The sequence below is a fragment of the Seriola aureovittata genome, chromosome 6, assembly GCF_021018895.1.
Source record: "Seriola aureovittata isolate HTS-2021-v1 ecotype China chromosome 6, ASM2101889v1, whole genome shotgun sequence".
In the NCBI taxonomy this organism is placed as follows: Eukaryota; Metazoa; Chordata; class Actinopteri; order Carangiformes; family Carangidae; genus Seriola; species Seriola aureovittata.
In genome coordinates this window covers 997,471-1,023,385 of record NC_079369.1, presented here as the reverse complement: position 1 = coordinate 1,023,385, position 25,915 = coordinate 997,471, and the positions used below count along the sequence as shown (strand labels likewise).

The 25,915-nt window shown below is 44.4% G+C and overlaps 2 protein-coding genes across 5 annotated transcripts in view; one reads left to right on the top strand and one right to left on the bottom strand.

Moving 5' to 3' along the window:
* Window positions 1–18,257, bottom strand: part of usp24 (ubiquitin specific peptidase 24) — a 31,433-nt gene extending 13,176 nt beyond the window's left edge. The window contains exons 1-39 of one of the 3 annotated variants that reach the window (XM_056377555.1): window positions 17,842–18,257; window positions 14,430–14,598; window positions 14,091–14,158; window positions 13,839–13,982; window positions 13,190–13,315; window positions 12,619–12,654; window positions 12,453–12,518; window positions 11,285–11,350; window positions 10,937–11,011; window positions 10,500–10,658; window positions 10,283–10,397; window positions 10,082–10,185; window positions 9,863–9,970; window positions 9,667–9,762; window positions 9,409–9,570; window positions 8,196–8,288; window positions 7,431–7,538; window positions 7,171–7,320; window positions 6,831–6,962; window positions 6,260–6,371; window positions 6,100–6,176; window positions 5,436–5,576; window positions 5,155–5,208; window positions 4,928–5,061; window positions 4,740–4,806; window positions 4,217–4,327; window positions 4,012–4,110; window positions 3,526–3,699; window positions 3,348–3,433; window positions 3,071–3,179; window positions 2,809–2,964; window positions 2,585–2,682; window positions 2,340–2,435; window positions 1,975–2,197; window positions 1,671–1,833; window positions 1,275–1,436; window positions 1,038–1,108; window positions 260–420; window positions 123–184 (exon numbers count right to left, since the gene is read on the bottom strand). In XM_056377555.1, coding sequence (XP_056233530.1) covers window positions 123–184; window positions 260–420; window positions 1,038–1,108; window positions 1,275–1,436; window positions 1,671–1,833; window positions 1,975–2,197; window positions 2,340–2,435; window positions 2,585–2,682; window positions 2,809–2,964; window positions 3,071–3,179; window positions 3,348–3,433; window positions 3,526–3,699; window positions 4,012–4,110; window positions 4,217–4,327; window positions 4,740–4,806; window positions 4,928–5,061; window positions 5,155–5,208; window positions 5,436–5,576; window positions 6,100–6,176; window positions 6,260–6,371; window positions 6,831–6,962; window positions 7,171–7,320; window positions 7,431–7,538; window positions 8,196–8,288; window positions 9,409–9,570; window positions 9,667–9,762; window positions 9,863–9,970; window positions 10,082–10,185; window positions 10,283–10,397; window positions 10,500–10,658; window positions 10,937–11,011; window positions 11,285–11,350; window positions 12,453–12,518; window positions 12,619–12,654; window positions 13,190–13,315; window positions 13,839–13,982; window positions 14,091–14,158; window positions 14,430–14,598; window positions 17,842–18,120 — 4,612 coding nt within the window. In that variant the 5' untranslated portion in view covers window positions 18,121–18,257. The remainder of the gene's footprint in view (window positions 1–122; window positions 185–259; window positions 421–1,037; window positions 1,109–1,274; window positions 1,437–1,670; window positions 1,834–1,974; window positions 2,198–2,339; window positions 2,436–2,584; window positions 2,683–2,808; window positions 2,965–3,070; window positions 3,180–3,347; window positions 3,434–3,525; window positions 3,700–4,011; window positions 4,111–4,216; window positions 4,328–4,739; window positions 4,807–4,927; window positions 5,062–5,154; window positions 5,209–5,435; window positions 5,577–6,099; window positions 6,177–6,259; window positions 6,372–6,830; window positions 6,963–7,170; window positions 7,321–7,430; window positions 7,539–8,195; window positions 8,289–9,408; window positions 9,571–9,666; window positions 9,763–9,862; window positions 9,971–10,081; window positions 10,186–10,282; window positions 10,398–10,499; window positions 10,659–10,936; window positions 11,012–11,284; window positions 11,351–12,452; window positions 12,519–12,618; window positions 12,655–13,189; window positions 13,316–13,838; window positions 13,983–14,090; window positions 14,159–14,429; window positions 14,599–17,841) is intronic. The other 2 variants (XM_056377556.1, XM_056377557.1) reach the window with 2 other exon arrangements.
* Window positions 18,258–19,483: 1,226 nt separating this feature from the next.
* On the top strand, window positions 19,484–21,872 carry bloc1s2 (biogenesis of lysosomal organelles complex-1, subunit 2). 2 transcript variants are annotated; one of them, XM_056378712.1, is made up of 5 exons: window positions 19,484–19,799; window positions 20,019–20,135; window positions 20,275–20,394; window positions 20,503–20,607; window positions 20,742–21,050. In XM_056378712.1, exons 1-5 carry the CDS (start codon window positions 19,634–19,636, stop codon window positions 20,912–20,914), a joined length of 681 nt encoding a protein of 226 aa, XP_056234687.1. In that variant the 5' UTR covers window positions 19,484–19,633; the 3' UTR covers window positions 20,915–21,050. The 2 variants fall into 2 exon arrangements, with proteins under 2 accessions (XP_056234687.1, XP_056234688.1); XM_056378713.1 differs by lacking the exon at window positions 20,742–21,050 and adding an exon at window positions 21,058–21,872 and having other exon boundaries at window positions 19,526–19,799.
* Window positions 21,873–25,915: the final 4,043 nt, after the last annotated feature.

Genomic DNA, 25,915 nt, shown 5'->3' with positions numbered 1-25,915 from the left:
AGCAGGCCAGGCGGGTGGAGAGAGGGAGGGAGAATACACAGTGGATGTCATCCCTGTATTATAACAATAACTTTATATCTGGGTTTTGATAGAGGCGACTGATTGGAAATTGATTGGCTTACTGGTGAGGTCATCGAGAAGCTGACATCTAAGGTCGAAGTACTCGGTGCACTGGGACAGCAACCTGAGGAGAAAAAGCTCCATCAGCAACAGAGCTCTGTAGAAGTTTGAGTTTATCTGGTGTTTGCTGCTTGAATACCTCTGGTTGACTCCTCTCATGACGGACGTGGGACTCCACAGTGGCAGCTGCGCAGTGAGAATGACCGTGATGAGGAACAGGTTGGGTTTCTGGACTTCGGGGAAGGCTGAGGTGTCGGACTGGCTGAGAGTGTACAGCTGATCACAAGCCACACGACGGATCTGACGGAGAAGTGACAGAGAAATCATGTCTGAGCACACGCTGCAATATTACACCGTTTTCACACCAAAATGAGTGAATATAAGAACGTTTTTTAAATTCAATCGCCTCCTTTTACACTGCGAGGACACTCTGCCACCATCACACACAAAGATGCAGAAAACAGTGAGCTGCTCGCCACGGTGTGTAAACTGGTAAAACGCATCGGAGACGTCTCTTGTCGTTGGTGCTTCTGTATGTGTCGGCGCCTCAGTGAGAGACGCTTTTCCGTTCAGTCCCTGAGCAGCGCCGTGCTGGACAGGTGACAGGTCTGTCTGCAGTGTCTGTGCTCTGAAAGATGTGTGTTCAACCAGGTGTTGTGTTTACATCACTGCTGCTCAGAGGCGGAGCCAATAAATACCAGCGTCTACTGCAGAGTCGCGTCCCTAGGACCTAAACGCCCAGGTCCCCGCCTTCGCCTGACCTGGGTGTGAGCGCTGATTGTACCCTGTTCCATTGCTGACAAATGCCTGATGTAAGTGCGTCTCTGTGGGTTTTTTGACCAGTGTAAAAGGAGCTTTAGCGATATACAGTATTTCTTCTGTGCAGTCTATTGAGCAAAGAAAAGGCTGTTGTTTACCTCTCCGCTGGGAGATCCCAGAAGAATATCGATGATGAAATCATTGACGGAGGGAAGGTTATAAAAAGAACCTGGAGAGAGAAACCAAGCAGAGAAGTCATTGCAGATATCTGACAAACAACCTGTATGCTAATGAAAATGCACATACTACATACAGGAGTGATGGCGATGATATAGTTATTATAAGAATAAAAACAAACAGTGCTGGAGTGAATCCTTGTCGTGTGTGAGTCTTACATAGCTGCTGACAGCGTAGCTGCAGGCAGGTCACCAGCAGCGACAGAGCCTCGCGGGCGATGATGGCGTCTTTGATGGAGACGCTTTGCTGTCTGACACATATCCCTGCGTGCAACGCCGTCGGCACGGTCTCGCCGTCACTGCTGGAGCTACAGTTACTTCCTGTAAACACACACACAGAACATTTGTTTTACTTTCACTTCTTTAGCTTTTGTCCGTAGCACCGGACATTCTGCGGCCATGAGCTGCTCTCTCAGGAATGAAGTCGTACGGGATGACTGTCACATCCTCTGGATTGTAAACATGCGGCTGACGTCACAAGTTCTCTGTTTATCTGTTTGTAGGAACGTTGAGGAGCGTGTGAAGAGCACAACAGGTGTGTGTTTCCTGTCTCACCTGTACTGCTGACTCTGGTGCGGACTCCCTGCGGCAGAAGTGAACTGTGGGTCTCTCTGATTGGCTGTGGGCTGCCAACCAGATCCAATCGGCCTGCAGCGGCCGCCCAGGTCAGACGCATGAAACACGCCACTGTGGAGGTGAAGTCACCCACCTCCATGGTCTATACAAGAGAGAACAAACACTGCCCTTTGAAAATATTCTACTCTCCCAAGATCAATGTGGTTGCGGACTTGAGAGAGGCGTTACCATGGAAACGACTTGACACTGAAAGTCACAGTGTGTTTCTGTGTTAGTCTGGTACCTGAATAGCGACACGAGCAGCAGGTATGATCTCCTCCACTCTGATGGACGAGCGCTCGGACAAAGACATCTGTCTGTAGGAAGACTTCTCCGGGGTTCCGCACAGAGACAGCTGACGCCCGGTCCGTCCCGCGTTACGGAACGGACGGGACGACAGCGCCTCGCCGTCTCTGATGACATCATCATCCAGTGCAGCGGGCATGCTCTGACCAACCAAGAGGAACCTGCAAAAACAGGTAGTTGAGTATGGAAGTCTAACTTGGTGCATGGCCCAGAATATCTACTCGTGTGTGTGTGTGTGTGTGTGTGTGTGTGTCTGTGTGTGTGTGTGTGTGTGTGTGTGTGTGTTCACGAGGCGTTTTGCACCTGGCCAGCTGAAGGCAGATGGAGTAGACTCCTTGTCTGGTCTCGTAGTCCACCTCTGATGGGATGGAGTCTCTCTGCATCACATTCACAACCAGGCTGCAGAGAACACACAGACAAACTGAACTGTAACTGATCTGTCTATAAAAGCAGAAGCAAATCTGTGCTGGTGCAGCTTCTCCCACAGTGGAACAAAGCAAACACCCGACAGTGATGCAGTTTCTTTCAACAGGTGTGTTCTTTGTTACCTGAGACCGCCTGCTTTAAGGAAGTTCTCACAGAAGGACTTGCTGCTGGTTTTGGCCATCTCGTCATCAGACGTGGGCATGAGCTTTGAGCTCAACACCTAACACACACACAGACAGAGGTGAGAGAGAGAGAGGAGACATGAAAACAGGTGTTATACACTGAAGAATGATGTGCTGTGTTTAACTGGGGGGGGTGGGAGGTGTATGTTCACTGGTGTGCATACCTCCAGGTTGTACAGCACTCTGAAGGTGGACATGCCCGGTGCCGAGGATCTGAACAGGGACTCCAAGATGGATGCGGCACTTGGCTGGTGCTGCTGCTTGGAGCCCATAGACGGAGAGCGAGAGCCGGACCCCTGGCCGAGGGTGAACAGCGTCTTCTACAGAGAAGAGAAGGATGAAGGGGGGAAACTCTCAAGGATAAAGGTGTCATGAAATAACAGCACCTGAACAGCTCACAACATCCTAACAGACAGTGTGACGCACCTGGTGGCTCCAGACGCTGGATTCTTTGGGAACAAAGTTGTCGAGAGCGTCCTGCACCTCTGGGTCTGTTGGGATCAGCAGCAGCAGCTTCCTCACACGAATGGTGATCCTGAGGGGAACAAACACACACAGCATGAACAAGCTGCCTGATGTCCTGCTGTAGTTACTGCGTCACATCAAGCTCATAAAATCAGCTAATTAACGCATGAATATTTCCGTCGACAGCTTGGTAGCATGAATCTTAATGAAGACAGCTATAGCATCAATCACTTCCCACCTGGATTCGTCGAGGTTAGCCAGCTGGTAAAGCATCTCAAACACATTACACACCAAGGCCATCACCACACCAGGCAGGGACTTCTCCTGGAGATGGAAAAACACGGGCACGGTGCATCAGAACCAACGCTAACACCCGAGTGTGTCCACAGTTCTTAAGTCACATCCAAGATGGTTACCTGCTCCAAGGCGTAGGCGGAGTTGAAGACGGCGGAGCTGGAGCTGCTAGAGGCGGAGGCTGAGGACTCGGAGCTGCCAGAAGGAGTCCCGGTGCCCGAGCTCTTCACAGTCAGGCTCTGCTCATCGCTGAAGCCGAGCTGGGACAGCAGCTTCTGGTCCCGGTTCATGGTCAACTAACAGACGGTGGAGGGGCGGTGGAGGGGCGGAGCGAGAGAAAAAGAAACAGGGAATAAGGTTGTTGAAGGGTGTGTTTCCCCTGCCACACAATAGAGTGCAGTGAGCCAACCCACCAACACAGGAGGAGGTGGCACCCTGCCTAGATTTCACTGTGCACTGATTTGTAGTTTGTGATGTGTTCTGGCTTCAGGGGAAACACATTGATGGGAGAGGAGTAAAATACTTTGATGAGGGAATGACAGATTAAATAGAACATATGAAATAAAACAGTTAAGGTCCAGGTCACTTACGGAGTCATGAACACTTACCACACTATCATTGGCAAAGATCTGGACATTGTCCACCGGACAGCTCAAGTGCTCAGATATCTTCCACCGGATACTTCCTATTGTTTCATTACTGTGGGTCTGCAGGACACACACACACACACACACACATACACATTACTCCATATGTAGCTGTGACTCTACACAACAAATGTGTTACAGGGTTCTCAGAAAAGTCTTTAAATACCTCTAAGGTGAAAGTGTCTTTGGTTGACTCGTAGGTGATATGAAGAGTGACAGGGTGTCCGTTGTACGAGGCCCCGTGAGGTAGAATAGTGCGAGGAACTGAGTACATGTCCTGCAGAGAAACACAGAAACATTCATTACAAACGATGAAGATATTCGCACATTCAAAAGTGTTGAAAAGAACGATATCACACACACACACACACACACACACACTGCTCTTGCTCGGCATCACAGTTTATTGATCATCGTGATAGGGTAGCGATGGGTGGAGCATTATCGATTTAAGATCACGGTTAGGTGATTTAAGATTAGGAGCAAGAGCGGTGTGAAGGATATTGTTCTTTTCAAGACTCGAGTTACAAACACGTAAAAATCTTGATGTTGTAGCAGATGTGAAGCGTCACGTGGAGGAAATAATTAATTACTTGAAGCACAACTGAATCTGTCTGACGGTTAATGTCCTTGTTTTCTCAAACAAACTCACTGTCAAATCAACAGAGGGTGAAGACTGCATGTCCTACCTCTATAGTGATGACGTAGCGTTCAGCCAATAGCAGCAGTCTTTCGATTATTACCAGCTTAGTGGATCTGGAGATGAACAGAACAAGAAGATGAGCTTCAATAGGACTTTAAAAAAAACTGGACGTATCCACAAAAGAACTGACTCAACACAGACACGTTTCAATAGATTTAAGAACTATGTTCTTACCCAAACCCCCCTCTGTACCTGGATGGTGATTGTACAGATGTGGCCACAGTTGGCATGGCGGTGGCCGTCAGCATCTTGGTTGCCCTAGTAACAGCATGTGTCAAAGTAGGACCTCCCAGGGCAGAACTCGCTGCCTGGAAGGAGCAGGAACAGGCATGTGCTATCAGGCGCTGATTACTGTGAAACAGCACAATCACTTGAGGCGAGTAAGATATTCGATAACTCACCTCCAGTCTCTTGTAACAATCAGCAATGAACTTCTTGTGTAAAGACACAGAATCCTGCAGTGGATCAAATGTTAATGTTATATTTGGTTTCAGAACACAGTGATTCACTCATACGTTCACACTGGAAAGGTTCAGTTAAATGTTGCTTTTGTTCTTTTCCTGTATTCAAACTTCACAAAACACTCCAGGCTCTTTATCAAACAAGCTGCCACTTTTTACTGGTTTTAAACAAGATGGCAGCATCTTCATCTTCAACGCTGTCCTCACACACATACACTGACCTTCTTCATCTTGGGATTGAGGTTGGTGTAGCTGTATGTGATAATGAGTTGGATTGCTTCATTGGCTATTTCTTCATCAGGAGTTTCCATGGCGATGCGCCAGATAAAATCCATCCCTGCCAGGTCAAGGCGCTCCACACACTAAAATGAGACAATATGATTGTATACAAAACTGTACATATACATATATTCATAAAGTGTCATTGACAAAAACATTAACTGTACACATAACACCGGGAACATATTGGCTGTGTTGCATGTGCGTGGTCGCTGCTACTACCAGCTCTATCTCTCTACATAGAGTTTGCAGGTTACTTACTAATTAATTTCTGATTTATTTTTGACAGAAAATGTCACTAAAATGTCTCTGTCTCCACATGTAGCTGCTAAAATATATCTATATTTTTTCCATGTCTGTACCATATTCAGATTCAATCTACACATTGAATCTATAGTGGAAGGTGTCAGTTTTATGTTGTTGTGAGCCACGTGAGTCACGCATGAAAAATAGGCGAGAATACAAATCTCTAGATCACGTGATCAGGTGTGACACAATGAAAACCAGGACACTGCGTAGGCGACATGCACACGCCACGCAGCCAATGTGTTCCTGGCCTAAGTTAAAAAAAAAACAACATGTAGATAAACATGCATCAGGACTGACCAGCTGAGTTCCTTGGCGTTTCAGGCGATGATCACATAGATTAACGTTCTCAAAGAAGGTCTTAAACAGATTAAAACCTGCGAGACACATAAAACATAAGCATCACATACTTGTATATAAACAGGCCGTTGGACAATAGTGTATCTGCAGAGTCTCTCACCGTTCATAGTGATCTCATACGGCTCAAGTTTTAAAATCTTCTCCTTGAAGAGCTGCTGCTGAACATCACTCTCGAGGTCATGCTGTCCTTTGGTGAACCACTCAAAACACATCTGCACACATCCAAACACGCCATGTTTAAGCTTCACTCAACTCAAGTGTGTGAACGTAGTATTCGGTTTGAACTGTGGGTTCTCCAGAGGAAAATCTGCCTATTCTCCTTTGGTTAACAAAGAGCAGTCGTCACAGTACTTTTAATTAGTTAGATAAAATGTTAACACGTACATTGAACTATCCAAAGTGCAACAGATTTAGATCTGTACAGAGTGTCTCCTCTGACCTCTCATCAAATGAATCACAAACCAAGATCTAAAACTTTACATGCTTCTCTTCAATGTGTTTTTTGTTTTTGTGTCTGCCTTTTCTAAAAGAAGGAAGACAATCGAACAAAAGGTTTATGTTTCCTGACTTTCTGTCTCTGTTCCTCCAGCGCAGTCATCCAGAGACGACTGCTGGCAATGACAAACAAATGGGCAAGCACGAGGGTTGCGTTTACATGACTGTTTTCATACCTCACGGTCAAGTTCACAGACATCCGGCCCCGAAACCAGGCACTCCCACAGTTCTTTGGCTCTGTTCCAGACCAGGTAGAGGCTGGCCTCTTGGAGGAAGAAGGCCAGGAAGCGCAGGTGGCTGTCCAGATACTAAACAAAGAGTCAGAGACCACACACTGTCATCATGCAACACTGTGCTGTTTGAGTTTGACTGCTGCCTCTGTGCTGTGGAAACCCAGCTCAGATAAAACTGCTCTATCGAATTTTAAACTGCATCATCAATCATTTGTATGAGCAGCAACACAGCTCCACTGAACAGTAAAGGTAATCAATAAAAAAACAAAACAAAAAAACAGACCTCCTGGTAGGTGTATCGTCCGTCCACCAGGGTCAAGGTCGAGAGTCCATTATTTCCGGCGGCGGTGACGGCGAGTCGATGGCAGCACACGAGGGATCCTGTGATCAGTTTGACGATCTCAAAGTTCTTCTTCAGGTCCTGGATGATGCTCTGTGGGGAGGCGGGGAAAGGTTACCATAGCAACACTCCACTGATCGCAGAACAGATCACTTGGATGAGGTGTGTGTGTGTGTGTTAGTGTGTGTGTGTGTGTGTGTTACCTTGTCCTGTTTTTGATATGTCTGCTTAATGAAAGAGCGGGTGATCTCGTGCAGCTGACGGAGAGCAGGAACGACCCAGACCGCCTGAGGACTGCTCTGCTGAGAGGCCTGTTGTGACACACACACACACACAAACACAAACACGCACGCGCACACACACACACACACACACGAACCAGATAATGATATCCGCTAAGGCAGAACAAGCTGACAAGGACATGCTACAAAAACAGCGGTCTGTGATGGTCATTACTAATCAGATTTCATTACATGTCGATGGTTTGTCATCACAGACGCACCATTTTCGCAGTAAAAGCTTTATGAAAACATGAGAAAAAAAGAAATCAGAGACAGGGATATATTTGCTCAAGTTTAAATCCAATATCAAATATGTACTTCCTTTGTAAAACTCTGGTTATCCCTGGCTCTGATTAGATTCCCCTTTGCTTAAATAGAGGCGCTAGCACTTCCACCAGAACTGACCCCTCTTCCAGCAGCTAAATCACTCATTTAATTCAGCCAGCTCTCACCCAGGACAAGATCAACACCACTGTGTAAATCATCCGTCAGTGCCAAAGCAGAAGATTAACATACACCTGGTTAAACTACCTCGTGTTAGAATCAAGTGGGAAATTATCAACCTGTGACCAATGAACCCCCTTTGTGGTGAAGCCCTCCTCCACGATTGGTTGGCAGGTGCGAAGCAGCAAGATTGGACACAGATCGGTCACTGGAATTATAAATTGTCTGGGTTTCTTCTCTTACTTTAGCCATAGAGTTAGCTTTCTTCTTGCCCCAAGTGCCAGAAAGAAATGAGCTTTGAGTGTCGCTGCCTTTACTGTCCTCCTGAGTGTGAGTCTAGAGACATACATTTCATTTGAGGTGGGACAGACCGTGAGGCTGAGGAGTATATTCAGTTCAGTATGTTTGGCCACAGACAAAAACACAGGCAGATTTCATGGCAGATATTTTGACAAAAGCACAGTGCAGCTAAAAACATTAATGACAGCTCTGTGGTATTTAGCCGCACCAGTCGGTCGTGACGGAGAGCTGCCGTGCACAATACCAGCTCACTGATACTGGCACTCCTTCATGCATGACTGGCTGATGTACAACAGACTATTCAGTTCTCTCCAAACTTTTAATTACCTCAACTATTACATTTCATGGATATTTTAATTGCAGAGCTTCCTTCAGTGTTGCTGCAGAACGACAGCTCAGTTCATCAGTCCTTGTTTTCCAATATGTAAATATATAGATAGACATTGACCTATATACATAAATCAAGACTATCTGGTAACACGTCAACTCCTCCTATTTATCATTTATAAACAGTATATAAAGAATAAAGAAAGGGTTAATAAAATGAATCTATAAAAGTAAAAGGGTCTTCATTACAGAACTGACTTTAATCATCATATCTGTATTTTCTTGTATATTTCATTACAATTTGATCAATCCTATTTTTGTGCGAATGTGGAGGAATAATGGAAAATTAGTTTGAGCACGTCTTGAGAGCGTGAGAGGGGAGGGAGGGGTTAGTGTCAGAGCGTCTCGGGCCTGAGGGACTGAATCAGCCAAAAGAGGAAATTAAAACTTTCCCTTCTCTTTCAAAAAAAAAAAGAAATAAACAAAATACATAATTAACTCCTGACAGACAGTGGAGCCACAACCCCACTGCTGCTTTAAGGATGCTGGACTCAGCTGACAGAGGTAAACAAACTGAGGCTGGAGGTTAATATGCAGCACTGACAAGGACACGCTAACTTTAGACCAAAACTGTCACAGCAGGCAGAAAAATGTTGGGGCCCACTGAGCGCTTGTTTTAAACTTTTTGAGCAGCACCATGAACAGTCCCTGAGTTTCTATATGTCAACAGAAAATAAACAATACATATACTGAGCAATAGAATCAAAATTTATCCCAACCCCACAAATACATAAAAATAAACTGAGCGTCTGGTGCTTGTGTGTCTCACCTTCTTAATGTCCTCAATACATTTAATGATGTAACTGCGTTTCACCGTCTCCTTGACAGCATAGGCGTCGCTCAGGATCCCCAGGTGCTCCTCCAGCGCCTGCTGAACTAGACTGGTGGGCAGGGTGGGGAGATGAGCCAGCTCCCACAGCACCTCCAGCACCTGGACAGATTCAGACAAACAGAAGATGCTTCAGACTCAGACACGGTGAAACCTGACGTACGACTTTCCTTATCTGTTAATGAGAAAGCAACGCACCTTTCCAGTTGTAGTTTCAGAGCGAGCTTCTCTGCCGATCCTCCCGATCAGACTGAGCAGCTTCTGCCTCACACGGTCGCTCTCAACCTCCCAGCTCTACATCACATGTAAACACATTATTATTAAAGTGCACACACTCACTCTTACGAGCCACTTAGCACCGATTTACTGCTGTAAATTCTCTGTAGCACCGAACCTTCTGTATGAGCACGAAGAGGTGGCTGAGTTGATCAAAGCTGAACTTCACAGCAGCAGCAGCGATGATTGTATGAATGTTTTCTATCACAGTTGATGACTGGCCCGCCTGAAAGAGACAATACGTCCTTTCGTCACAGTAGAACAGACAAACCTGTTGGATGCGCTTCATGAAAACGTAAAAATGTAACGGGACTGTGGTGTGTTCGCTGGTGTTCACCTGTATTCTCCAGATCTTAGAGAGCTCGTCCAGGGACAGTTTACTCCCCAGCAGCTCGATGATTCCCTTAATCCTCTCACAGTACTGAGCTTGATCGATGTTGCCTGGTACAGAGACACGTTTAATGCACTTCTCTTCTTATTCTAATAAACGTATATATGTGATTCATCCTGATGCACTTCACTCTGTGTATTTTCTTACCCTCCAGTGCTATTGACAGGACTGAATTCTCCACAAGCCAGTCCAGAAGTTTATCTGTGTCAATGGCGTTTTTCACCGTCTTCGACACCGTGCTCTCCTCTATTAACTTTGTCACCTGAGACACAGATACATATATAAATATACAGATCAAAGAAACTGGTTGAAACACTGAGAGGGACAAAGAGAACTTGAGGGGTGAGAAGCTGTAAGAGCCGACCTCTTTGAGAGAGTTCATCTTGGTGGAGAAGTGGGGGGTTTTGAGCATACGCAGCAGCGTGTCCAGCCGCAGGTCGTCCACCACGGCGACCAGTTCTCTCTGGAACCTCATACACAGCAGCTTGATGGCCGACAGCAGGTCGGGGATGCTGACCAGACGCTGGGGTTACAAAGCAAACACAGAATGACTAAGTGATAACTTCACAGTCAACAAACACGAGTTCTTACAGATACAATCAAATAAAGAATGCAGAATTTCAACACTGAAACTGACCAAACAGCAACATGGACAAGATCCCTCACTGGCCTCCCACACAAAACATCTGTCAACAACTGTCTTTACAGGAATCAACAAACTTGGACACAAATATTTCTCCCCTTTTCTCTATGAATCTAAGATGAAGTCTAACAGCAGGGTGCCAATAATGCGAAGCCTACCTTGTCTTTTAGATCCTTCTCCTCCAGGTTCTGCACATACGTGATCATCTTGTGGATGACTGGATCAAGCATGGGCTGAGGAGAAACATTGGGAAGCTTTGTTAAACCCTGTGGGGGAAAAGTTGGCAACTGCAGCAGCAGAACAATAAGAGGATACAGAGAATAAAAATAGAATATAAATCAGAAAGGAGCGCAGGGGTCACGTGAACAAACACAACAGATCATTTCAACACAACATACACACTGAGAAACTGCACACATACAAATACAGTAGGAACTAAGGAGTGTGTGTGTGTGTGTGTGTGTGTGTGTGTGTGTGTGTGTGTGTGTGTGTGTGTGTGAGCTCACCTGGACAAGGCTAGAGTTTAGGTATTCTGCACAAACTCCAAGAGGCTGGACCAGAGCTGATACACACTGCGCAGACAGATGGAGAGACACAGAATAACTCGGGCATGATGACAAAAACCAAAACGGAAACAAACTTATCGAAACCAGCTGTGATACGACTAACTATCATGAGAACTGTTCACCCCTCCGCTCTGTTTTTACGGCTGACAGCAGAATCTGTCTTTTGTGTCTTTTCTTATGGCTCGTTACAGAAAACACAGACAAGAAGAACAACACTCAGATTAAAGTGTTTACACCCGAGATCAGACTGTGTTAAAACTGATACTGTGTTTTCACTGTTGCATGTGAGCAAAGGGGGGGGGGGGGGGGGGGGTGTAACCAGATGTGTGGGTGAGTTTTTCCAATACCAGAGCCCAGCTGTCGTTTGTCATTAAGTGCTAAATCACAGCAGCTTGCTGAGTAGTTCCCATGTTCCTCACTATCTTCCATGTCTGCTTCTGGGCTCCTTCACCTCCCTCCTTCATTAACTCAGAAAGCCCTCCCCTTGACTTGACTTCCTGCTCAAAGCAGACTAATGAACGAGTCACCCCTGGGAGTCGGTACAGTAAGGAAGCACTCCACCCATTATCTTTTTTTTCCTTTCACTTTCACAGTCTCTCTCTCTCTCGCCCCTGTTCTTGGACAACGTTCGGGTATCTGACATCTTACACTCCGCTGAGCTCTCACCGCCACTGACGAGCGCAGCAGCGGTGTTGCAGCCAGTCCCTGCCTTATTAATATGCTAATGGTTAGAGGGAGCATATGTGTGTGTGTGTGCGTGTGTGTGTGCACACACACTGAATCAATGGCTATGTACTGCTGTGGTTCCGGCCAGGTTCCCAGTAGGAAGCATCAGTACAAGGATGCCTCAGAACACGTAACACAACAGAGCATTTCAACCATCACACAGCGGGAGGATGAGAGTGTGTTTGTGTGTAAGTCAGAATTAGTGAGAGGGGGGAAGAGAGAGACATTCAGCACCCTGCAGCTGAGAGCCGTGGGGGTAAACATGGTGACCTTTTGCCTGTATAGACTGTCTCTCAATCCAACACCAGGGTGGGAACTATTTCATCACCAGGCTGTTTGTAAAGAGGGCAGAAAGATAAAAGGTAAGGAAGATCAGTCTTACGGCAATCTCGATTTCCTCTGTGTTGAGCTTCGCCTGGATGGCAGTGAATCCTCCCAACTCTCCAAACTGAACAAGAAAAACACAAGGAAAGGAGACACGTCAGGCAAAACTGATACAGCTGTGACATACGTATATGGAGACGTCTGGGTGACAGTGTGTTACTCACCCGATTCACCAAATCAACCAGCCAACCATGAGGCTCCTGAAACAGACAATTATGTTTTCAGTCGTTTTATTCAGCAATGAATTTGAACAGCAAATTACTGAGACACACAAACACACACAAACACACACATACACACACACACTTGTTTCACTATCACTGTGGGGAACACTCATTGACATAATGAATCCCCTAAAACCACGTCTCAACCCTCAAAAAGACGTCTCTATCTGTGGAGACTTCACTTCCTGTCCCCACGGTGTTACTGTGCATCCAGGTTAAAGTCCCCACCAGGGTACAAAAACAAGCCCACTCACACACATGCACGCACTAAGTTTTCTGACAGCTGTTGTGCGTCAGTCACACATGTTCTGCTGAGCGCCTGTGGCTCAGTTACACAACACCGGGTTTGAAGAACTCGACTGTGAACGGTAAACAAAAGCTAATAAGGAAATGTGTGTATAAATACCAGCGCGGCTTTACATACTTGTGAAAATGCATCTGGACAAAGTGGCACACATACTCTAAAAACACTTCACAGTAGTAAAAGTAAAAGGAAGGGGGCGTCCCTCACCTTCTGATAGGTGTTGCTGGGAGAGACGGCGAACATGTTGGCCTCTTCTCCGAAAACTTCACCCCAGTTCCTCTGACAGGCCTTCATCCGATTCTTGAAATGGTACTCGTTATCAGGGTTGAAGGCCTGGACATGACAACAAAGATACAGAGCACAAAAACACGCTAGAGATACAGTTTGAAGACGCACGTAATGGCACATGTCTTATTTCCATGGGAGAGAGAAAAAAAACATCTAAAAGCTAAAAGTGGAGCAGTAACTTTTACACACTGACACACTGGAATTGAATCTTCACACCGCAGGCCACAGTGGCAATAAATTAAATTTTAATAATGTTGTGAAGGTTAGTCTTGCTATTGGAAACAAAGTGAAGCTGATTCAGAGCTCATGAAGTATCGAGGAGCTTTAATGTCACCGACTATGATTTAATACAGAGCCGATGCACCGAGACAGCACATCTAATACGGTTTCTTTAATTGATCATCTGCCTTATAATCAACGACTTATTAAATCATTAACATTTGGCTACAATAATTAGGAGATTTGATAGATATTTGTTTCTCAGATCAACTGAGTTACTTACTTAAAGAAAACAAAAGTCGGTAGAAGGGGATTAAAAGACAGATAGACAGAGTGAGAGAGGACACACCATAGTCAGGACTCCCATCAGGTTTACAGGGACGGGGTCTTGCTTGACCCTCTCTGCAACCAGCTCCACCAGCAACATGAGCATGTTGTAGATCCCCTCGTGAATCTCTGTGCCCCACTTGTGTACTGCACTGCTAGTCAGCAACTGTGGGCAGCGAGCAGACAAACAGACGGGAGGAGAGTCAGTGAAAATACATGTTAATCAATCAAGTGCTCCACAGTCACCTACAGCTCTGTTTTCTTTGTTGCTCACCTTTTTAAAGGCCTCCGGCATGCAGCGATCTATGAACCGCTTGCAGTTCTCATCAGCGTCAGCGAGACCTGATGTAGAGAGGGAGATGTTGGATTCACATATTTAACGCACATCTAAACTTGGAAAAAAATATGGCAGTGATGAAACAGATACAGATTGAGCCATGTAACACAAGTGTTCAAAATAACAACGTGAAAAACACCCGACGGTCCAAACAAAACCTGCCACCCACACGGTAACACAGATGGAGAGTATTTAGCTTAATGCAAACCTAAGGCACAAAGGTTTTTATCTCACACACACACACACACACACACACACACACACACACAATCTTACCATGCCTGGCTAGACAGGTGGACGCGATGAGGCACTTGCCCAGGGACTCCTCTCTCTTGTAAGGTATCGACCAGTGATCAGTAAAGACTCGACTCTCCAGCTCATACAGGTTGGTGGTGGGGAACTCCATGCTTCCCCCGGAGCAGTTCCCATTCTCATCGTTGCTCCTCTGCAACACAAAATTACAGTCTAATATAGTGGCTGACTTTATTTCACACAGCTGGTCTCATTGTTTTATAATGACACTGCAACTGTCCTCTGTGCCATTCTGGGATAATCCAAACGGCCTCCGGCATTGATAAAGTCAGACAGGGTGATGCTTGATTCGTTTCCTCCCTCTGGGGGAAGAGTGATAGCCGTCATTTGGAAACTGTGTCCTCTCCTCTACGATCTGCCCTTCATCTTTTTGTCCCTCTATCTTCTCTCAAGCAGCTTTCGAATCCAGACAGGTGCTTGTTTTCAAGTACTTTACTATGCAATTACATCAAAAAGGACTGCAATGTGTGAAAGCCAAAGTCAAGTGTATTTAACACCCTGCCATATGACATGACGCTGACTTGTTGGCGTATGATACCACCAACTCCAATGACATTTTTCTCTGCTGTCATATCTGAACAGATTAAATTCCACTCACTCAAACTCAGCTTTTAAACCTTTTACATTTGTGACTCAAGATGTCAAGTTCAGGATCAGCATTCTGCCGCCACAAGAAAACAAAATGGCCAGTGGCAGTAACGTCTGTGAGTATGTGTGCTGAGAGCAACAGCAGACAAAGGATTTTTGAATTATTTACATCATAAATTTGCTCACATATTCATGAAGTCATCTGAATATTCATGATAAAACTACAGAACCTCCTTCTGAAATAGTGCTGCCCAGTGGAATGGCTCAGCACACGAAAGCACGTATTTGAAGTCAACTGAGGATTGTAATATAGCACTATAATTGTGCTATTTAAGAAGCATTATACTCTATGGAGGTTTGACCTGTTCTCTTGTATTAAAAAAAGGTATCTTTAACTATGACTGAGCCTTGGGATTCAGCTCTCACTACTTTATAAATCACCAAAACTATTACAATTCATTTGACCATTTCGCCTGCAGGCTGAGCGCAGAATAAATATTAATACAGCAAAGTGTAGTTAGGTCAAGTCTTACCATTTTGAATACATCTCCACATATTAGCATACATAATGGTCAGTGTGTTTAGTGCATGTTTTACTGCAGTGCATACTGATACAATATAAATTGATGGACTGGACACTAAGTAGAGGAGAAAAGGGGGGAGGGAAGAGGGAGAGGAAGCAACAGAGAAGCATCATATTTCATTCTTTCCCTTTCTAAGAAAATCAGAAATGACAGCTAGATGGATGAGAGAGAGAGAGAGAGAGAGAGAGGGAGAGAGAGATAGAGATAGAAACAGAGAGGGAGAGGGAGAGAGATAGAGAGATAGAGAAGGAAAGTCTAATCTAACTCTCTAGATTCAAAGATTAACCAAGAAGAAACATTTGATTGCCGAGAGCTCACTTTTAGTTTTAATTTAACTTTAACAGAACCTTTCAAGAATCACCATCAAACACGCAGATAAGCTGCAAAAAATGTGTTTCAAGAACCAAAGCCTTCAGGGGAAAGGTTCAAATCTCAAAGGCACAGTACACACATGTGATGTTGCGCAGGACCATGAGGTAACTCAGCGCCACCCTGTTACTATGCACCCTGCAACCCCGCTGGAACCCCCTGCAAAAACTGCTATGTGTTTGTGTGTGTCAGGGAGACTACGGGGCTATATTTAGGAGCATAACATGAGGCCAAAGGCCTGTGACATGCCTCTTATGGCCAAATACACCAGACAGCGGTAGAGAAAAGAGGAAATAAAGCACTTTCATTCAAACTTATCCCACACATTGCATGTTTTATACTGTCATGTGAGAGTGACACTTGTTAATATGATTTCTGTAAATGTTTCAAAAATATGCATGAGAGGACAAAATCATTACACTTAACACTCAAACCTGCATAGGTTATTCAATAGATAGGCGGGTTTAAATGGAAAAACAGGTTCAAACCAAACTTCCTTAACATGAATATGCAGGAAAGATTATTTCTGCAGCTCTTAAACACACTTAATGGGCTGAGAGGAATTCTACCTGAGCTGAGTTAGTTTATAACAACACTATTATTAGCATATTATTGGTTTATTGGTTACACTAACCTGCGTATGTGTGCTATATTTTGACTTTCTACTGAAAATACCCACAGTTGTTTTTACTATACTAACTTAATGACCTGCATCAAGCTGTGACATGAGGATGAAAGAGAAGGGAGGTTTAAGGAAATGGCCAACAGGTATTGAGGCCAGGGTGGTTTATCTGTACCTGTTCTGCTGACCCACAAACACAGCAGCTCAAACAGCATCACCATCAAAGGGATGCAGCAAGTGGTTGAAAAGTCTGAATCAATAATCGTACAAATGAAACGACTTGAGACTCTCTAAGAAGTCACTGTTGACAGTACCTGCAAGATTTTATGAGATGTAGGAAAAGCAACAGGTTTGAGGTCAATTGCTGAAAGCTGTCAGTCAAAGCAATCTTCCCAGATCTTATCTACACAGGTATTTATGAGTGTCCAATGGAGTTCACTGTAACAACACCACATAAACACTTAACTAGGATGAAGTGATAGCAAATGACTGTCAAAGGACCGGTGACCGGCCTGGAGACATCAAATGCGAGTAATCAGTCAAAGAAAAAAGAAGCTGACATTTTGACAACCGAGAGTGAGGACAGAAGAATGAGCAAAATGCCCACGTATGTCAGAGAAATTGCGAAAGCCCTTCTCCGTCCGGTTGGAGAGGACTGCAATCTCGGCAGGCTATGAGCACGGTTGACGCTGTCAGCCAACCTGCTAGCTAACGTTAGCTAACCCATGCAAAGCAGGCTGAACAGATCCGGCCAACTGTTTGCGGGCTAGCTGATGGAAGCTGATTTACACTACCACAGTACACCCAGATACAAACCTACGATTGCAATCCTCCAGGGTCATGCCTCTGTGCTGCTCCACCTGGTCCAGTTATACTGGCGGGGTTCCACTCTCAACTTGCGCTAGCTAGCAGGCTACTAGCTAGCTAGGTTAGCTTGTAAGTTTAGAAATGCGATTTAGCCTCGTTATTTGAGTAGCTAAGCTCCATGTTAACAGACGATTCTCCAGCCACTATGAGCCAGTGTCATGCCTTGTTCGGTGCGATTTGGAGAGCATTTCACCCCCGGCTCTGACAGCTCACGTTGGGCTCGGTGCACATAGCGGTGAAGCTGCTAAGTTAAGCTAGTTAAATGGGCGAGCCCACTCTCTCTCTCACTAAGTTGCAATTAGCCATGTTCTCCTTCCTCGCTGCTCCAGTAGATGCTTGCTCTTACCTCGCTATCCACCACATCGTGGTATGCGGGCGGAGGATCAAACCCTCCAGTCCCAGTCCGCCCGCTGTTTTCCCCGTCTCCGCTCGAGCCCAAGCCGGGAGCAGGCCCACTCTCCATCGGCTCATATCCATAACCGAGTCCGGGGCTTTCGTTCGTTAGGAGCGCCACTGCCTCGTTGATGTCGTTCTTTGCCAGCCGGAGCGCTTTCCTTATCACGTCGGGGTCTGGGAAACCCATGCAGAGGAGCGTCGTTATGTGCTGCTCCTCTTCGGTCTCCATTTTTGGGGTGTCTCCTTCTCTCAGACTAATAGTAACGGGGTCTTCGGCACAGCCCTGTAGCTGTGCACGCCGCCATGTTTACAGTCCGCTGCTGCTAGCCTGTCACGATCTGGCTTCCCCCCTCAACAGCGCCGACACAGGTGTTATGGCGAGTTCTGCAGGCCAAGAACTGCATGCTCATTTCGGGAGCGCGCACAGCGAAAAGTCCCAGATGTGGTTATAATTTCTAAGGTTATTCACCGTTTAACGGTGGTGTTTCTATCCCTTTTTCATGATTAATAAATATGCATTGCACCCACTTTCCTCAGGAAGACAAAAAAAAACTAAACTAAATCTCATTTATGTAATCTAAAATTTTGATTTTTTTTATCATGTCTAAACCTTTCATTTATTTTCCCTGGTGGAAATTGGCTTCCCTAATGGTCAAGCCAGTGTAGAGTCTCATTGATATTTGGTAGCTATCTATTGTAGCTACAGTCCACCTCGTTATTTTAGATGAGGTGTTACGAATGGGGGTAATAGTGCCAATATTGCAATGAATTTGGTTGTACTATGTACTTTAAAATCATAATAGGAATGTTTTTTTTACATTTGAATATGTTATATTTATATTTTTTATTATTATGTATTATTATATTTGTAAGTGTGGAAAGGAGCACTGCAACATAACAATTTCCCGCAAGACATTAATAAAGTGTTTCAGATTCTGATTAAACATTTAACTGGGGAATTGCATTGTAAGAGTACCTAAAAAGTAAATGTCTACAGTTCTTCTGGTGGCATACCTCCACACCATAACCACATTTCAAACTTTTTTCTATACTTTTTTCTCCATTATTTGATTAGTTAACTGGACCTGTAGATATTGCCTAACGATATAGTGGCTTACCTGTAACATTTGTGAAAACTATTAAATATTTCTATTTTCAGTAATCGCTGATTGACAAATGCAATAAATGATTATATTATAATTTATATTATGTTTTTATTGCTTCCATGAAATAAGGTCTTTTTCCCTATTACAGAAAATATGGTCTTATTTTTGAATGTAGAATCAAACAACTAAGTTGTAAACCTGATAAATCTGTATCTTTTGGGCAAATATATGATTAGTATAGAAGAGTATAGATTCTGTCTGTCGTGTTTTTGTGTGTATTATCCATTGTAACAATTCATTTTTTCTTTGATTTATTATCTTCTTACATTTTATTTTATTCTTTCGCAGTTCTTCATTTAGTATATAGTTGAGAACAATTCTACATTTTATTTCTGCTGGTGTTTTTGTTGTGATTATTTCATTTAATTTTCCACAACACTCTGTGCAGTAATTTGTATCGTAACATTACAGTGTTGTCAATAAAGTTTTTTTTTTTTTTACAACCACAACCAATCTCAGACAACATAAAGGGCGTGGCAATGCGCGCGAGTCGCGGTGGTGTGGTCTGTGGTGGCGGGTGAACATCACGTGAACACTCGGCTCATGTGACTCGGGGAGACTCAAACCAGGAACAAAATGGCTGCGACTGGAGACGACGCCAGTGCGATGGAGAGCATCTCCAGGGCGCCAGCGGCTCATGCGGCGGCCCCGATCCCGGCTCCGAGCTCCAGCAGCCGCACAGAAGTCCCGGAGGATGCAGAGGACAGCCCGGCGGCCGCTCCAAAGAAACCCCACACCAACAGTGAGACGCGTTTCCTTGCAGCTTCCGCAGCCTGCTAAAGCTAATGACACATACCAACCCATTTATTTTTTATTTTAAACTACAGTTACATTGCATGCCAGTTTACTTAATTTTTAATTTTTTCTTAAATTTGGCTTTGTAGTGTAACTTTTAGTGTTTTACCTGGACTGACAAGCGGTGCTCTGTGCTGTACCTGTCCTTCCTTCTGCTTGTGTTCAGGTGATGGAGGTGTGGAGACAGCAGAGGAGGCTGTGGAGCCTGCAGAGCCTGACATCAACGAGTTGTGCACTGATATGTTTGAAAAGATGGCCGTCTTCCTGCAAGGAGAACTCACAGGTCTTTATACTTGTAGAAACATCTACGGTGTAGGGGACTCATTTCTGATGCTTGTTTTCTCATCTTTGTTCTTTACCTTCTTTCTGTCTGGTTCCTCTTTTCTCTCATGCAAATTCTCCCCATCTCCTTCACCTGTCAGCCACCTGCGAGGATTACCGCCTGCTGGAGAACATGAACAAGCTAACCAGCCTGAAGTACATGGAAATGAAAGACATCAGCATTAATATCAGCCGTAACCTGCAGGATCTGAACAACAAGTGTGAGTGAGATGATGCACTGTATCTGCACAAAAACTGTATATTTTTTTTGTATTTCTAATTAATATATTATTTTTACGACTGTGTTGTGGGGTGTGTTTTTGCTTTAGATGCCAGCCTACAGCCTTACTTGGACCAAATAAATCAGATTGAGGAGCAAGTGTCTTCACTTGAACAAGCTGCTTACAAACTGGACGCATACTCCAAGAAGCTGGGTAAGACATTAAATATACATAATTCAGCAGTGTTTGATATGTTCTGTCAAAGAATATAATTAGTGGGACTGATCCTTTTCATCACTGACTGCAGCAAGTCAATAAGTGTCTTTATTATAACTGTATTTGTGCAGTTCCACTGTTTGCTGAAGGTCTTGTGTTTCTGTTGCTGAGAGGAAACTCCCTGCATGACAGTGGAAACATAATGGTGTCACTCTTTATGTGCTGGCTATCTATTCCCGTATGTGAGGTCCAATCCAATAATAGTCCAGCCACATCCATCGGCTCATATTGCAAAGCATTATGAAGTCCACCAGCAGATGGTGCTGCGACGCCACGGATAGTTCTTCACGTTACAGCCTACAAAGGCAGCCGAACATTAACTGAACATGTTGCGTTTGGACCTCAGCCACAGAGTGATCGTGTCCCTGACTCTCCGCATCTTTACAGAGGCCAGATTCAAAAAACTGGAGAAGCGATGAGGAGGAAGAAGAGGCAGACTGAGAGTTACGGTGCCTTCTCGCCTTCTTTCACCCTGCCTTGCCTCAGTCGCTCCTTGCCAGCGGAGCCAGGAGCTGCGGGGCAGGATGTGAACTGAGACTGAAACAACAAACGGTCCGAGCCACATTGACACTTAGAATCGACCGAGGAGGAAGCAGCTGAAGGCACATGAATTAGTACTGCAGTGCTTGGCTTAGATTTAACTCCAGTATCACAGTTTTTTGGCGGCAGTCGTGCAGCCAAGTTCACGGTGTACAGCCGCGTTCTTTTTGCAGACACACTTTACGTTGAATAAATCTGCCTGATGACCTGCATATCCTAACTGAGGGGTGGAATCAGAGTACTAATCTAATACTAAACATTAAGACACACAGCAGCTACTTAAACCAGTGGAGTATATAATGACACTTTGGTCATGTATAGATCATTTACATGATGAAGCATGCTCATTGTTTTAATAATGACCCTGAGAGTTGATTTGTTAATAGTAGCCTAAAATCTACATTGGGAGATTGTATTATTCTCATTACAGATTTGTTTTCCTGGCTGGTTGTGAACAGCACCACAGTCTGTTAACGTTATTGAGAGTTTCTTATGTTAAAGGTTACTGTGTAGAGCACAGCTGAAAATCACACTAGCTTTGTACAGTGAGTTTTAAGTTTGTAATTTAAAAAGATGAATATTTGACATGGATGAACTATTGTATGTGTATTTTGAGATATTGACACTGAAAACGAGGCTTTTTAAATAAATGGTAATTTGCTCATCATTGTTAAGACTGTTTCCTTTAAAATGAGCCGACCCCTGACAGCAGATGGCAGACCTGCACCGTGATAAAGACTTGAATGGATGTGTCGTTGATGTATTAAATATTGTACATCTCTGACCCACAGCTGAAGGAGGTTCGAGTTTCAGCCTTCCTAGAAGAAGACGAGCTCTGAGACAGATGAGACTCATTCATGACACTTAAAAGCAAAAGGTTAATGGGTGACTAGAGATGTGTGTGTGCTGCGCTCTGCCTCCTTTGTTTCCTCCTTTATATTGGCTGCTCCACAGCTCCTCTTGCCACGGGCAACAGATTATCTAAACTGATAGGACCTCTCTCCTGAGAGAGTGTGTGTGTGTGTGTGTGTTGGTTCATGCACATGCACGCCTGCGTGTGTGTTTGTGTAAAACCTAATCTAAAACAGGTCTCTGTCATTAGTCCAGTTGAGGCCCTGGCACAGAGGGAGCTCATTATTCATACTGTAACATTATTTACTGTTGCACTGTGATCCTTCCATCTCTCCCTTTCCCTGCCTTTTTCCAGGACCCTGGGGCATAAATTCAGCTCCCCTCCCAAAGGCTCTAAAATCAGGTCTATTAAATGATTCTGGGTTGTTTTCATAAAGCTAAATGTGAGTGCCAGGAGGCAGCCAAGCATGGAGGAGAAGGTAACATACTAATCATAGGTAAAGCTTTCTTATATTATTCAGTTCGGGGAGTATCGCAAAACTAGAGCATGCTGGAGCAATATAGCTTGGCTGTGGAAACTTATTATATTCTGTTCTGAATGTGTATTAGTGGTTTTCAGAACGGGGGGATGGAAAGTAAAGATGCAGGGATTTGTAGGTGTAACTCCACTGATTCATTTAATTGTGAAGCTGAAAAGAAATGAAGGAGACTTATGTAAAACTGGTCATTAAAGTTTTACAGCCTCTCCACTCCCCGTCTCCAATAATTCATATTTTCAAAAGAAAGGCTTGTTATTCTAAGGTGTGGCCTATGCAGAAAAGGAAGCAGCGAAACAAAAGAAATATACGTCAAAAATGACGTCCCAACTTGGGTTAATGCAGTCACGATTAGACGATATCCTATGTGAAAATGATCGTCATAGCAACAGCATTTCTTTATCTTCTTTTTCCATATATTTCCAGTTGAGACATAATAAGGAAAGTTGTTCCCATGTGTCCGTGTGGAGAGTTAAAGCTCCTCCAGTGTAAAGGTCTGTGTCCATGTGTAGTGTGATTATAGATCAGCTCTAGCTTCTATATTAATACTGTGAAAGTATCAAAGCCTCAGTCCACAGAGAAATGCACACAGCCTGTATTCAGAAACTGAGCCTTAAAACCAGCCGTCAGGACTTCTGGAACTTTGTGATGTCACAGCGAAGCAGTCACCAAGCCCCGCCCACCTGGACCCACCATCCAAACCTTGCAGGATTTGGTTTCTCTGAGTGTTTTTACCTGAAATCTGCTTTATTTTTATTGGATCACTCAGAAAAACAGTCAGCCAATCAGAAGAGAAGCTCAGAGCCTCCTCTCTTCTGATTGGCTCACCGACCTGTTGTTACTAGAGCTGCAGAGAGAAGCCTGAGAGAGGAGATGTAAAACTACACTGAGATGGTTTTTATATCTTCTGATGGATCAACACTTCAAATAAAACACAGAAGAAGAAAATATGGAGCTTTAACCTGCTGTTTGGGATCACGTGTGTGTGTATGTATACCTTATTTATACAATGCGTCCTGTTTCACACAGGAACAAACCTGTTCCTTTGATGATAAAAACCTTTCAATATAGTCCATTGTAAGGGAAATGTCACTCAACTGGAATCTGTTGTCATGTATTTGTGTTAATTATTGTTTATGTGATAGTTAAATATCGCAGCGTTTATCAGTTTGGTCTTTGTAGTGTTTCTCAGTAATGTCCCATCATGTTTGACCGTACAGCTGAATGACAATGTCTCAACTGTCCTCACTGACCAACAAGCCATTTCTTTTAGCTCATTACGGTAATAACAAGAAAACAGTCTTTCCCTCCGGTCCTAAGAAAATATGTCTCTCTTTTCACTCCCCTTCTCTTTTCTGATTCCTATCCACAGCGTACATGCTGGTTCCCAGGGTTGAAATACACCACAAGCAGCAGGGGACGTGCAGACAATGAGTCCCCTGCAAATAAAAAATGATCTTGCAAACCTCAACCCCTTTCAAGCATGCACTACTGTACACACACACACACACACACACACACACACACACACACACTACAGACAATGCATTAGAGATGTCTTTACATATGTCACATACAATGCCAGGTTAAATATCGGTTACATGGGGATGATTCTGATTGAATTACATACACTATGTCTTCCACTTATAGATGTAATCAACTTAAAATAGAGATTACGCAAAATGTACCACATAGGTCTAACTCAACAAAGGAATTATTCCAATTCTGATCTTTTGAAAAGATACGGCGTCGATTTGATTTGCTCTGACAGACCTCAGGAGATTCCCAGAATTGTGACTGAGAAACTATCAAACACATGTCCATCATCAGCTGCAGTAAAAGAGCTGTTTTCCCCATAGGTCCGAAGTGGAGACTGGGCCAGTTAACAATAACAAGGCAGCATGCCACACCACAGTGTTGTGTAACTGACAAGCAAGCACAAAGTTTGGGAAAATGTCGGCCGTGTTCATGAATGAGAGCGAACAAGGACACTCAAAAAGTCCTTTTCAAACCACATTTGTTCTGTGTTTCTCGGCCTTCCTCGAAGTTAGCATTTCACTTAATTTGGCAAAGTCAACAAATTTAGTAGAATTGTGAAATCACTCTTCATCCCTCTGTCTTTCGCTCACTTTCACACACACAGGCCGTGATGGGATAAACAGCCCCGCATAACTGCACTCCAAGTCGTTTAAATACCCTCCCATGCCCCTGTAAAGCAGGGACACTATAACGACAGCCAAACGGCCCCGGATAAATGGCAAAGAGGTTCATGTTTACATCTCTTTCAAAGCAGCCAACAGATCTGGGAGGTATTTCAGTGCAAATACAAGCCACATGTGAGATCTGAGGGACTGAGTCAAACTTCAAATACCTTCTACGAGCAGGGCACAAAAAGCCACATGAGGTCAACTTTTGGCACCACAATCATTCACTTCACTCTGCTTCTCACACCTCCATCATACCCTGTGCACATGTGAGGACGCAAGGACACGAACACAACCTGCATGTCACATCTGACCCCTATGAAACTCTAAGCCAAGAGCCGGCGTCTATCAGGTCTGTGGTTCTTGGAACACTTTGAGCAACGCTGGATGAGTGCAATCCATTTTGATTATAGCGAAACGTCCACACCGTCACTCCGTTATTACAAATGTAAAATGAGACCAGATGGGCTTGTGGCACAAAAACCGAAGGTGCAGCGCTATTTTGGATGTGAGACAGAGACCAGCCGGTCTCAGCAGGTAGGAGAGTCAGGGTGTCAGACTCTGGCTCCAGTCTCAGATCCAGCTCTGCTCCTGGGGTAGAAACAAGGACTGAGGATACTCTCCCTGCAGGAAATCATAACCAGTGACACCTGAGAACTGTCCTGTGCAATCCTGGTTAAAAAGTAATATTAGTTTAGTCCTGCTCTCCCTGTGTGCTGCTGTTGTTTGTCTTCCCATTTTGACTTTCTGTGAAGAGTTTCGCTTTCATGTGCAGCGTGTCCAGCACCAGGTCTAAATGGACTCAGCATCTCTCAGACCCCCCGTTAGAAACCCACTCAGACTCTTTGGCACCAGAGTCATCAGTGTCCTTTCAACTGTGATCTGCACACAGTGACACTGACCACAGCCGGGATAAACACTTCAAATCTCTATTATAAAGATGTACAATGTCATGATTGTGTCCCACACTTGAACAGAGGCAGACTTTTATTTTCATATTTGAAAAACATGTCTTAGGAATGAGGTTAGAGAAGATCGAGCAGATGTGAGCTGCTACACATTTCACAGTTGCAGATGTTACTTTTAATGCTCCGCTAATCAATACTTTTCTAT